Genomic DNA, 13,505 nt, shown 5'->3' on the forward strand with positions numbered 1-13,505 from the left:
AGGACTGGAAACATGACTCCTTGGCCCCACAGTGGAGAGGCCCCGTACACTGCTGTTCTAACTACGCCTACGGCAGTTAAAGTTACAGGTGTCCCTCCCTGGAGGCATCACACAAGGGTGAAGAAGACATACCACGCAGACCCCGAGGATGCTGGGTGGACTGCACAAAGGGACCCTGCTGATCCCTGTGAAACCCAGATCATCTTAAAAAAGAGGAAGCAGAAATGAAGCTCTGCAATCAACTTCTGCTACATGGGCTTGCCAGCATCATCCTGAGACTCGCCACAGTTCCAGCACAAGACAAGGTTTTCATCTCGTGGGCACATTCCTATGCAGACTTTGATAACATGTCTAACTGTTGGGTTTGTGGAGCCATGCCTTCGTCCGTGATGGACGGACTTCCTTGGTGGGTGTCTCCTCTCCTTAAGGGAGATTTTAGCCCCCTCTGTTCCTTTTTAAGACAACAATGAGAAACATTTCTTTCTTTGGTTATTCACAACCTGTCGCTTCTTTCTTGGTGTAAAGTGGACTCTAATCAGACTGATCAAGGCCATGGGGTGACATTTGAAGTAAATGCAAGCTTTACAGAAGTAACAAAAGCCTATACTTTTTACTTAAAAATAAAAAAGGATGAGAACTCTAGAGCCAGTAAAAAAGGGCCAGTCCATCAGGTACTTTGAACAATTTGACCAGATATGAGACGAATATTTTTGAAGGACTCCAGATCAAAGCCAGCCTATTGTCCCTGCCCCTATCTGTTGGGAGCAAAGGGAACAGAAGATGGGATTTGGTGACCATCCTGTAGATCCAAAAGAATTAAAATATGTGGGATACTTTTCCTCTGAGCAATGTGCACAAATATTAGAGGTCACCTATCGCTGGCCAGGCTCAGACTGGAAGAACAACCCTGGGATCCGATGGGTGGCCCCAAACGGTACCCAATGGCAGTGTGGATTGAATTTGTGTCCTTGGTTTCCAGTCTGTTGGGTCAGCCACTGCACTTTAGGATTTGCCTTTGCTCATGGAAGTATTAAGCCATCCTTACAACAAGCCCCAGTAGATTTGCCTTATTTACATGTGCAGTGGGCAAGGTCCGTGTTTCAATGGTATGATTACATAGCTGCCTTGTTCATACCATCTATAGGAACAACAGATACTATGATTAAAGTAGAAGCTCCAACTAACATCATGAAACGGGGCCTCCTGGACAACACAAAGGTGATCCAAGCTTTAAATGAAGAACAAATACAGATGAGAAAGGCAGTAATTCAAAATCAGATGGCTTTAGAAATACTTAATGGCTGCTCAAGGAGAGACCTGTGCTACAGTTAAAGTTGAGTGTTGTGTATGTATTCCTGATTTATCTGGCAATGTATCAGCCGCTCTAGCAGACATGAAAAACCAGGTAAGAGCTATATCTAATGATAATATTCCTTTTTGGACTTCTGTTTTGTCGTGGATAAAGGGCGATTGGTGGAAAACCATTGGCCATCGTCATAGTGGCTCGGTTGATTTTGTCTTGTGGACCTTGCATTCTCCAATGTATTGTCAACTTTGTTTTGCTGAGATTGAATTCATTCACCCCAATATATGCCAGAAGACCCAGGGTACAGTACATCCCTATGAATGATGCTCACACTGGAATTTGAGAGCATCATGAGAGGGGAATGAAGGAGGAAAGGAGCGGGTTGCCCTGACTAAATTGACTCTATTTTAAAGGGAAGGAAATTCCATCTTGCACTCTCCGCGAACTTTGGACTACATATCTGGTAACCAAGCCTCCCCAACGGATAAACACCAGACCAGGCTGATCTCGTACTTAGACTCCCCAGAGCCAAAAAGAATGCAATAATCCACTATATAATCGATCACTTTCTGTAGTTCTAATAATGCCCATTGATGTGGGCTACACTGCATGACTAGATGACCTTTAGAATATGAATCATGACTACAACCTGTTTGTATCTCTTCCTAACATTTTCCAGAGCAGACTTGAGAAATTTGGGGCTGTGGGCTTGGGGCATGTACACTTCGGGTATAAAAGGTTGTTGTCACAAACATCGGTCGGGGTCCTTGGCTAAGGAGGAAACTCGGTCTGGGACCCTCGAGTGTAAAAAACTGCTCTCCACTATCCACGCTGTCTTTCTGAGTGAGTTTTGCTTCCCAGGGCGTTTGGCTCTAACAATAATACCTCATGATGTCAACATTTCTTCCATCACTTGTAAAGACAACTTCATCTTGGGGTTTCCCTGGTGGTTTAGTAGTTAGGACTTCAAGCTTCCAATGTAGGGGACATGGAGTCAATCCTGGTCAGGGAACTAACATCCTGCAAGCCTTGAGGTGTGGCCAAAACCAAACCAAACAACAACAACAAAAAATTCCCCTTTGTCATAAGCAAGTGGATTTCCAGTCATAGCAAACCATCATCCAACAGGCAAGTAGGTCCTAAAAAGATGGAGGGGGGGAGGAAACGGGGCTCAAGAGGGAGACTGAGGGCCCTCCATTTGGTTTGGCCCTTTTACAGAACAGATTTGTTTGATCCTTTTAAAATTTTTTATTTATTTTGGCCACTTGGTGGTGTGATATCTCAGCTCCCAGACCGGGGATCAAACTCGCGATGCCTGCAGTGGAAGCGGGGAGTCCTAGCCACTGGATTGCCAGGGAATTCCCTCCATCAAGCACAGATTTTCAAACCCTCCCTTTCCTAAAGAAGTGTTCGTCCTCTCCTGGGCGGGGCACAGGGCGGCGCCGCTGGCTTTCAAGCTGCGGAACTTTCTAGCGGGCGGGGGGACGGGGTAGGTGGGGAGGGGGCGGGGACAGGGAGAGCCCGAGGCTGGGAGATCAGGTGGACCGCAGCAGGTCCGGCTGCCTCCAGGGTCTGGCGGGAAGGTTCTGCCGGAAATGCAAATCTGCTGAGGGTGGGGTCAGTTCCTGGGACGATTCCCCCGGAGCCGGCGAAGGTACATGTCTGGGGGATTCTCCCCCGGCTTGCCTCTACCACCTTCCCCGCCACACCGTCCACGGTGAGGCATGGGGATCAGGAAGCAGGTACAAAATCCCCGAGCAGGATAAGAACTTGGTTTTGATCCTTCCTGTAGGGGTAGGGGGGGCTCGTTATTTTTATTTATTTATTAATGTCAGTATTCTTTTCTTTTTTCACAGTTCCATCCGCCTGCCACCCTGCAAACCTCTGGGACTGGAATGAGTGCTTGCCACCAGCAGTCTAGACCCGTCTAGGAGCCGATTGCCGGGGGAAATGGTAATTTTTCCGGGTTGGAACAAGGATCCACGCCCAGGGCGGGACCGGGTCGCCTTCCGAAGAGTTGGGAGCAGCTGCCTGCAAAAGGCCGGATTCTTTCCGGCTCGGGAGAAAAGGGAAGCCACGAGGAGCCCTAAGTGCGCCCTTCATGTTGCCCCAGAGAGAAGGGGTCTCCCATCCCTGGGCTGCGACCTTGCAGGACGCCTCTGTCGGTTCCCGGCGCCGACTGCGTTTGCCCGCTCTGTGTCATTTGAATCCACAATGTGTCGGGGGCGGCGGGAGGGTTGTGTGTTGTGCTGAGGGTGAGCCGCAAAATTCTAGGGACTGTCAGACTGAGAATATGCGCACTGGGTTCACTGCTCCTAGAGACAGGGCTTCGAGGTTTGAGCTGGGTCTGATCGGCACGTTGTTTTTTGCGTGGGTCCTGTGGCCATCCTTCAGTTCAGTTCAGTCGCTCAGTCCTGTCCGACTCTGTGTGACCTCATGGACAGCAGCACGCAAGGCCTCCCTGTCCATCACCAGGTCCCACAGTTTACTCAAATTCATGTCCACTGAGTCGGTGATACCATCCAACCTCATCCTCGGTCTTCCCCTTCTCCTCCCTCCTTCAGTTTTTCCCTGCATCAGGGTCTTTTCAAATGACTCAGTTCTTCCCATCAAGTGGCCAAAGTATTGGAGTTTCAGCTTCAGCAACAGTCCTTCCACTGAATATTCAGGACTCATTTCCTTTAGGATGGACTGGTCGGATCTCCTTGCTGTCCAACGGACTCTCAAGAGTCTTCTCCAACACCACAGTTCAAAAGCATCAATTCTTCGGCGCTCAGCTTTCGTTATGGCCCAACTCTCACATCCATACATGACTACTGGAAAAACCATAGCCTTGACTAGATGGACCTTTGTTGGCAAAGTAACGTCTCTGCTTTTGAATATGCTGTCTAGGTTGGTCATAACTTTTCTTCCGAGGAGCAAGTGTCTTTTAATTTCATGGCTGCAGTCACCATCTGCAGTGATTTTGGAGCCTAGAAAAATAAGGTCAGACACTGTTTCCACTGTTTCCCCATCTATTTGCCATGAAGTGATGAGACCGGATGCCATGATCTTAGTTTTCTGAATGTTGAGCTTTAAGCCAACTTTTTCACTCTGCTCTTTCACTTTCATCAAGAGGCTTTTTGGTTCTTCTTCACTTTCTGCCATAAGGGTGGTGTCATCTGCATATATGAGGTTATTGATATTTCTCCCAGCAATCTTGATTCCAGCTTGTGCTTCTTCCAGCCCAGCATTTCTCATGGTGTACTCTGCGTATAAGTTAAATAAGCAGGGTGACAATATACAGCCTTGACGTCCTCCTTTTCCTATTTGGAACCAGTCTGTTGTTCCATGTCCAGTTCTAACTTGCTTCCTAACCGGCATAACTGATTTCTTAAAAGGCAGGTCAGGTGGTCTGGTATTCCCATCTCTTTCAGCATTTTCCACAGTTTACTGTGATCCACGCAGTCAAAGGCTTTGGCATAGTCAATAAAGCAGAAATAGATGTTTTTCTGGAACTCTCTTGCTTTTTCCATGATCCAGCGGATGTTGGCAATTTGATCTCTGGTTCCTCTGCCTTTTCTAAAACCAGCTTGAACATCTGGAAGTTCATAGTTCACGTATTGCTGAAGCCTTGCTTGGAGAATTTTGAGCATTACTTTACTAGCATGTGAGATGAGTGCAATTGTGCAGTAGTTTGAGCATTCTTAGGCATTGTCTTTCTTTTGGATTGGAATGAAAACTGACTGAATGTGCCTTCAAATTAGAGGGGGGCAAATTTATAGATGGGCTTCCCAGGTGGCTCAGTGACAAAGAACCCACCTGCCAATGCAGGAGACATGGGTTTGATCCCTGTGTCGAGAAGATCCCCTGAAGGAGGAAATGGCAACCCACTCCTGTATTCTTTCCTGGGAAATCCTATGGACAGAGAGCCTGTGGGCTACAGTGGGGTCACAAAAGAGTCAGACACGACTAAGTGACTAAACCACCACCACCACCCAAATCTATAGACAGCTTGCGATGGCCTCTCCTTGGCCTGTAGACACATCACTCCAGTCTGTACATCCCCCATGGCAGGAAGACATGTGTCTTCCCTTTGTGCATCTGTGTCCAGATTTCTCCTTCTTGTGAAGACAACCAGTCAGTGGATTAGCAGGCTCTCTACTCTTGTGTGACCTCACCTTAACTTGTTTCCATCTTCAAAGGCCCTCTTTCCAAATCTGGTCAGTTTCATAAGTCCTGGGGTGGGGTGAGGGAGGGGTTGGATTATAATATACCTTAGGGCAGGGACTCTCCTCTTTCACTTTCATCAAGAGGCTTTTTAGTTCCTCTTCACTTTCTGCCATAAGGGTAGTGTCACCTGATATCTGAGGTTATTGATATTTCTCCCGGCAATCTTGATTCCAGCTTGTGCTTCTTCCAGCCCAGCGTTTGGCAATTTGATCTCTGGTTCCTCTGCCTTTTCTAAAAACCAGCTTGAACATCTGGAAGTTCATGGTTCACGTATTGCTGAAGCCTTGCTTGGAGAATTTTGAGCATTACTTTACTAGCGTGTGAGATGAGTGCAATTGTGCGGTAGTTTGACCATTCTTAGGCATTGCCTTTATTTGGGATTGGAATGAAAACTGACCTTTTCCAGTCCTGTGGCCACTGCTGAGCTTTCCAAATTTGCTGGCATATTGAGTGCAGCACTTTCACAGCATCATCTTTCAGGATTTGAAATAGCTCAACTGGAATTCCATCACCTCCACTAACTTTGTTCGTAGTGATACTTTCTAAGGCCCACTTGACTTCATATTCCAGGATGTCTGGCTCAATAACCTCAGATATGCAGATGACACCACCCTTATGGCAGAAAGTGAAGAGGAACTCAAAAGCCTCTTGATGAAAGTGAATGAGGAGAGTGAAAAAGTTGGCTTAAAGCTCAACATTCAGAAAACTAAGATCATGGCATCTAGTCCCATCACTTCATGGCAAATAGATGGGGAAACAGTGGAAACAGTGTCAGGCTTTATTTTTCTGGGCTCCAAAATCACTGCAGATGGTGATTGCAGCCATGAAATTAAAAGATGCTTACTCCTTGGAAGGAAAGTTATGACCAACCTAGACAGCACATTAAAAAGCAGAGACATTACTTTGTCAACAAAGGTCCATCTAGTCAAGGCTATGGTTTTTCCGGTGGTCATGTATGGATGTGAGAGTTGGACTGTGAGGAAAGCTGAGCGCCAAAGAATTGATGCTTTTGAACTGTGTTGTTGGAGAAACTCTTGAGAGTCCCTTGGACTGCAAGGAGATCCAACCAGTCCATTCTGAAGGAGATCAGTCCTGGGTGTTCTTTGGAAGGAATGATGCTAAAGCTGGAACTCCAGTACTTTGGCCACCTCATGCAAAGAGTTGCCTCGTTGGAAAAGACTGATGCTGGGAGGGATTGGGGGCAGGAGGAGAAGGGGACGACAGAGGATGAGATGTCTGGATGGCATCACCAACTCAATGGATGCGCGTTTGAGTGAACTCCGGGAGTTGGTGGTGGACAGGGAGGCCTGACGTGCTGCGATTCATGGGGTCACAGAGTCAGACACTACTGAGCAAGTGAACTGAACTGAGGTTGGGGACTCCCTAAGGAGTCCTAATATGAACAGATGACTCCTTGGAAAAGTCCCTGATGCTGGGAAAGGTTGAGGGCAGACGGAGAAGGGGTGGGGCGGGTCAAAGGATGAGATGGCTGGATGGCATCACCGGTGCAATGGACATGAACCTGGGCAAACTCCAGGAGATGATGAAGGACAAGGAAGGCTGGCGTGCTGCAGTCCATGGTGTGGCAAAGGGTCAGACACGACTGGGTGACTGAATAACAACAACGGGGAGGGGACAGGATTCAACTCGATGACAGTCCATACCCCACTGAGCCAAAATGGGTGTGTTGTTCAGGACTCGGTGACCTTCGAAGATGTGGTTGTGAACTTCACCTGGGAGGAGTGGGCCCTGCTGGACGCCGCACAGAGGCAGCTCTACAGAGATGTGACCCTGGAGACCTGCGGTCACCTGGCCTGTGTGGGTAAGGAGGCCCCTTCTTCCTGCACTTGCTGACGGACAGGGCCCACTTGCGCCAGGCCCCTCCTGTGTTCCAGAGACTCACCCACTGCCCCCAGGTGGCAGACATGGTTTCCCCCGTGACCCTGGAAGTCTATCCTTTGCTTTCCTTTTTTTTATTTATTTATTTGGCTGCAAGAGATCTTAGTTGTGGCACTCGAGAACTTCATTGCATCACACCAGATCTTTTGTTCTTTGGTTGTTGAGCGCAGACTCTATTTGTCATGTGGGCTTCGGTAGTCATGGCGCCTGGGCTTAGTTGCTCCCCAGCACGTAGGATCTTAGTTCCTGGGGATCTAAGGGGACACCAGGGATCGAACCTGTGTCTCCTGCATTGCAAGGCAGATTCTTAACCACTGGACCACCGGGGAAGTCTGAGGAGTGATTTCTTAATAAGTATGGGGCTTCCTTGGGTGGGGGGTGGGCAGGGGGAAAGTTCTCAAACTAGATGGAGGTGATGGTTGTAAAGTGAAAGTGAAAGTGAAGTCGCTCAGTCATGTCCGACTCTTTGCGACCCGTGGACTGTAGCCTGCTGCTGCTGCTACTGCTAAGTCGCTTCAGTCGCGTCCGACTCTGTGCGACCCCATAGACGGCAGCCCACCAGGCTCCCCCGTCCCTGGGATTCTCCAGGCAAGAACACTGAAGTGGGTTGCCATTTCCTTCTCCAATGCATGAAAGTGAAAAGTGAAAGGGAAGTCGCTCAGTCGTGTCCGACTCTTAGCGACCCCATGGACGGCAGCCTACCAGGCTCCTCCATCCATGGGATTTTCCAGGCAAGAGTACTGGAGTGGGGTGCCATCGCCTTCTCCCTACATGGTACCAAATGCCAGAGCTGTACACTTTGGTTAATTTTATGCTGTGTAAATTTACTCTCTGTTTTTTGTTGTTGTTTTTTTAATTCATTTCATCTAAGAGGGAAGCTGAGGCTCATGAATGTATGAGCTTCTTTGGGTATATAGAGAGTGTCGTGGGTTTCATCCGTCTTCTCAGATGTTCCTTTCTACCCCCTAGAGGAAGACCTGTCCCCCTCTGCCTTAGTCCAGGCTGATAAAAACAAAATACCATACACCAGGTAGCCCAGACAACAGTTGCTTATTTCTCACATTCTGGAGGCTGAGAAGTCCAGGATCAAGATGCCAGCAGATTCAGTTCCTGGGAGGGCCCTCTTCCTGGCTTGCAGATGGCTGCCTTCTCACATGGCAAAGAGGGAGAGACCCCTGGTGTCTCCTCCTCTTCTTTTGAGAACAGTAACTCCATCTTTGAGTCCCATCCCGCCCTCATGAACTCATCTAAACCTAATTACCTCATGAGGTTCCCACCTGCAAATAGCATCCTGTTGTGGGATTGGGGTTTCAACATTGATTTGCGGTGGTTGTTGTTTAGTCCCTAGTTCAGTTCAGTCGCTCAGTCATGTCCGACTCTCTGCGACCCCATGAATCGTACCACGTCAGGCCTCCCTGTCCATCTCCATCTCCCGGAGTTCACTCAAACTCACGTCCATCGAGTCAGTGATGCCATCCAGCCATCTCATCCTCTGTTATCCCCTTTTCCTCTTGCCCCCAATCCCTCCCAGCATCAGAGTCTTTTCCAATGAGGCAACTCTTCACATGAGGTGGCCAAAGTATTGGAGTTTCAGCTTTAGCATCAGTCCTTCCAAAGAACACCCAGGGCTGATCTCCTTTAGAATGGACTGGTTGGATCTCTTTGCAGTCCAAGGGACTCTCAAGAGTCTTCTCCAGCATCACAGTTCAAAAGCATCAGTTATTCGGCGCTCAGCTTTCTTCACAGTCCAACTCTCACATCCATACATGACCACTGGAAAAACCATAGCCTTGACTAGATGGACCTTTGTTGACAAAGTAATGTCTCTGCTTTTCAATATGCTATCTAGGTTGGTCATAACTTTCCTTCCAAGGAGTAAGCATCTTTTAATTTCATGGCTGCAATCACCATTTGCAGTGATTTTGGAACCCCAAAAAATAAAGTCTGACACTGTTTCCCCATCTATTTGCCATGAAGTGATGGGACCAGATGCCATGATCTTCGTTTTCTGAATGTTGAGCTTTAAGCCAACTTTTTCACTCTCCTCTTTCACTTTCATCAAGAGGCTTTTTAGTTCCTCTTCACTTTCTGCTATAAGGGTGGTGTCATCTGCATATATGAGGTTATTGATATTTCTCCCGGCAATCTTGATTCCAGCTTGTGCTTCTTCCAGCCCAGCGTTTCTCATGAGTACTCTGCATATAAGTTAAATAAGCAGGGTGACAGTATACAGCCTTGACGTCCCTAAGTCGTGTCCAATTTTTTGCGACCCCCATGGACTGTATGTAGCCTGCCAGGCTCCTCTGTCCATGGGATTTCCCAGGCAAGAATACTGGAGTGGGTTGCCAGTTCCTTTTCCCGGGCATCTTCCCCAACCCAGGGATTGAACACTTGTCTCTTAAGTCTCCTGCATTGGCAAAGGGGTTCTTTACCACTAATGCCACCATAGTGGTGGTGGGCATCACAAATTCAACCCATAACAAACTCTTTGTCCAGTTTGTCCTGGCAGTCGGAGGTTGGATTGGAAAAGAATTTCCAGACATGGAGTATTTCAGAAAGGGAGTGAGTTTATAAGAACAGAGATAATGAGGGTGCTGCCAGCTAGCAGGTGACTTCCTGGCAGACAAGAGAGTGTTGATGCTTTTTGTGAGTTAGTAGCCAATTTTTATAGCCTCAAGACAAAGAAAATTCCTGCTGGAAGGGTGGCATTATGTGATTGGTTAGGGTACTATAGAGTGAGTACCCAAGTGGGCATTTTTACTTAACATGGGGTCAGGAAGCTGGCCAGGAAGGATGGGAGTGGACTGACAACGGTTGCTATGGGGCTCAGTCAGTTCCGGAGGTGACCTTGGTGCTGGGCTCCACGTCTGTGGCCTTGGTACAAAGCCTCACACTTGTGATCTTGGTACAGGTCCTCACAATTCTCTCATGCTTGGCATTCATGATTGTACCTTCAATCTCACAGAATCATATTTATATATCTGGCTGCTCCGGGTCTTAGTTGCAGCAGGCGAGATCTTTCGGGTCTTAGTTGCAGCAGGCGAGATCTTTAGCTGCGGCATGTGGGACCTAGTTCCCTCACCAGGGATTGAACCCGGGCCCCCTGCATTGGGAGCGCCGAGTCTTGGCCACTGAACCACCAGGGAAGTTCCCAGACCGTTTCTTACCATCTTGCTGTGTGTATTGAACCTCTGATCTTAACCATAGTCAAACTCCTCATACGTCCCAAATTCCAATATCTCTCTCTGCCTCTCTGCCTGCCTCCTTTTGCTTTCTCCCTTCTCCCATTTTCCTTACAGAGGGAACATTTGAAAAGAGATCCACAGGCATTCGCCTGCTTTCTCCAGCCCACTTTTCCTTTCCACAAAGAGCTGACTTTTGCACCACTTCGTTTCAGATTGGGCGACTCGACATCAAACCAAAGACTCGACCCCTCGGCAGAACAGCCTTGCTAAAAGAACATTTCAGGGAGTGAACAGAGCACGTCTGGCAAGCAGCGGTTCCCAACTCTCCGATCTCAGAGAAGATTGGATGTCCCATAGAATAGAGGAGCCGGGCAAGCAAAGAGGGCGAACATTGAAGCAAGTCTCAGCCGCCCACGAGAAAGATGCCTCTCCCGTTGGATTCTGGGAATATCCTGAGACGAGGGACATCTCTAACCCTGGCCAGAAGATTGTGCCATCACAGGGAGATTCCACGAGGAAACATAACCCAAGACGTAACTCAGACATTTTGAAACAAATTCTCCTCTTACACAGTGATCAAAAAATCTCTACGAACAACGAAGATGACCGAGTCAAGTGGCAGGAAATGCCGTGGATTCCACGTGTGAGAACTCAGACAGAGCTGAAATCAAAGGTGCGGATGGATCATCAGAACGACCTGCTCCATTTGCAGGCTGAAATGTACATGGGTGTGAGCATCCATCAATACAGTCCACGTGGGAAAGCCTTAGAGGGAGACATCTCCATTAGGACAGGAGGGACGCCCATGAAAGAGAAACCTCGTCATTCTCATCAGTGTGAAAACACCTTCCTAAATAACTCTCTCCCTGCCGGGCAGACGCAACCCTACGAGGCAGAGACAAATAATGAGAATAATCGAAGTGGGAAGACATTTGTCCCTGTTCCAAGTTCCGATTCGCACAGGAGAACTTCGATGGGAGGGAAGAGCTATAAGTGTGGGGAATGTGGGAAGGCCTTCGTGTATCAGTCGTTCCTTAAGAAACACATGGAAATTCACATGGGAGAGAAGCCCTACACATGTGAGAATTGTGGGAAAACCTTCAAATACATCTTACACCTTAATAAACATTTGAGAAATCACAACCTGAAGACCTTTGAATGTCCGGAATGTGGGAAAAGTTTCAACAAGTCCTCAAAGCTTAAGGAACATATTAGGATTCACACTGGAGAGAAACCCTATAAATGTCAGGAATGTGGGAAAACCTTCAGTAAGTCCTCAAAGCTTAAGGAACATACTAGGATTCACACTGGAGAGAAGCCCTATAAATGTAAAGAATGTGGGAAAAGCTACACTAATTCTTCAAGTCTTAAAAGCCACCTGAAGAGGGTCTGTGGATGAAAGGAATGGGGAGAAGCCTTCATTCATTTTCTCAAGGCACTGAGTGCAGAAGGACGACGTGGTGGAAGGGAGCTCAGTGAATGAACAAAGATGGAAACATCTCTGAACTCTCAGATCTTATGGATATGTAAGATTTCACACTTGTATTTTTTTAAAGGGAATATGGGAAAGCCCTCTGTTGTCTCAAAGGTACAATTCCTGTAAAAACACACTGCAGGACTTCCCTGGCAGTCCAGTGGGTAAGACACCACCCTTCCACTGCAGAGGTTTGATCCCTGGTGGGGCAGCTAAGATCCCACATGCCATGTCGCAGGGCCAAAAAAAAATAAAACTCACACTGCAGAGGCATCATATGGGATTAAGGAATGTAGGGAAAACCTTACATACTCATCCCTCACTTTACACAGGAGACCAAACCCTGGAGAGAGACCCTCTCATCAGTAATAGATTTGAGAAAGCCTTTATTTCCCTCTCTTCATTTGCAGGGCACAAATGAGTCTTAAGCTCAGTCATGTCTGACTCTTTGCGACCCCCATGGACTGTAGCCCTCCAGGCTCCTCTGTCCATGGAATTATGCAGGCAAGAATACTGGAATAGGTTGCCATTTCCTTCTTGAGGGGATCTTCCCAACCCAGGAATCGAACCTGCTTCTCCTGCATTTCAGGCAGATTCTTTACCACTGAGCCACCGGGGAAGCCCCTAATAGTAGAAGAGAAACAGGGTAGATGTTCCGATCGCTAGCATTATCCATGTCTCCTCCTTCCATTGGAACCAAAATTCTGTATTTGCCACCATTTCTAATAAAATCCCACAAGAATGCTGACTATCTCTCCACGGACCCTTTCAGCTCTGCCATGTGAGTTTTGAGCTGTAGGAGCTTCATAACATTTCATTTATATGTCACTGCACCCATGTGAATCCCTGTTTGAGCTACGTTGAATTTAGACTCAGGTTTACTGTGCTCCGTGATGCCATTTCTGTCCATTGATTTGACTGCATTATGGTCAGAGTATGTGATCTTTTTGATACTGATAGGAAATACTTGTCTTGACTTTCATTTTGGTCTCGTGATAGGAGCAGTTCTATCATTGCCTGACCACATTCTTATCTTCTTTACTGAAGGGACATAGAATTTTTTTCCAGAGTTAACACAGTTGGATTTCTTTTAACACTGTGTATTGGGTTTTACTTCCCTGACCAGGAGTCGAACCCACGCCCCCTTCAGTGGAAGCATGAGTTTTAACCATGGGACCACCAGGGAAGTCCCTGGGGAATGTTTTTAAATGCATTTCTCAGGACTTTCCTGGTGGTCCCGTGGTTAAGACTGCACTTCCGCTACAAGGGTTTGACTCCTGGTCAGGGAACTAAGATCCCACATGCCATGCAGCTAAAAAAAAAAAAGAAAGAAATGCCTTTCTCAGATTTTCTCATATCTGATGGTGAATGGAGCTTATTGCCAGTAAGGAGGGAGGTGGTTTGGATTCCTGGAGGGCTGTTGGAAAGG

At 47.5% G+C, this 13,505-nt stretch overlaps 1 protein-coding gene across 1 annotated transcript; it reads left to right on the plus strand.

Moving 5' to 3' along the window:
• Positions 1-2,854: 2,854 nt before the first annotated feature.
• On the plus strand, positions 2,855-12,824 carry ZNF114 (zinc finger protein 114). The gene is made up of 4 exons (XM_006043604.4): positions 2,855-3,048; positions 3,163-3,259; positions 7,214-7,340; positions 10,815-12,824. Exons 2-4 carry the CDS (start codon positions 3,257-3,259, stop codon positions 11,999-12,001), a joined length of 1,317 nt encoding a protein of 438 aa, XP_006043666.3. The 5' UTR covers positions 2,855-3,048; positions 3,163-3,256; the 3' UTR covers positions 12,002-12,824.
• The last annotated feature ends 681 nt before the right edge of the window (positions 12,825-13,505 follow it).

The sequence above is a fragment of the Bubalus bubalis genome, chromosome 18 (genome assembly GCF_019923935.1).
Source record: "Bubalus bubalis isolate 160015118507 breed Murrah chromosome 18, NDDB_SH_1, whole genome shotgun sequence".
Classification (NCBI taxonomy): domain Eukaryota; kingdom Metazoa; phylum Chordata; class Mammalia; order Artiodactyla; family Bovidae; genus Bubalus; species Bubalus bubalis.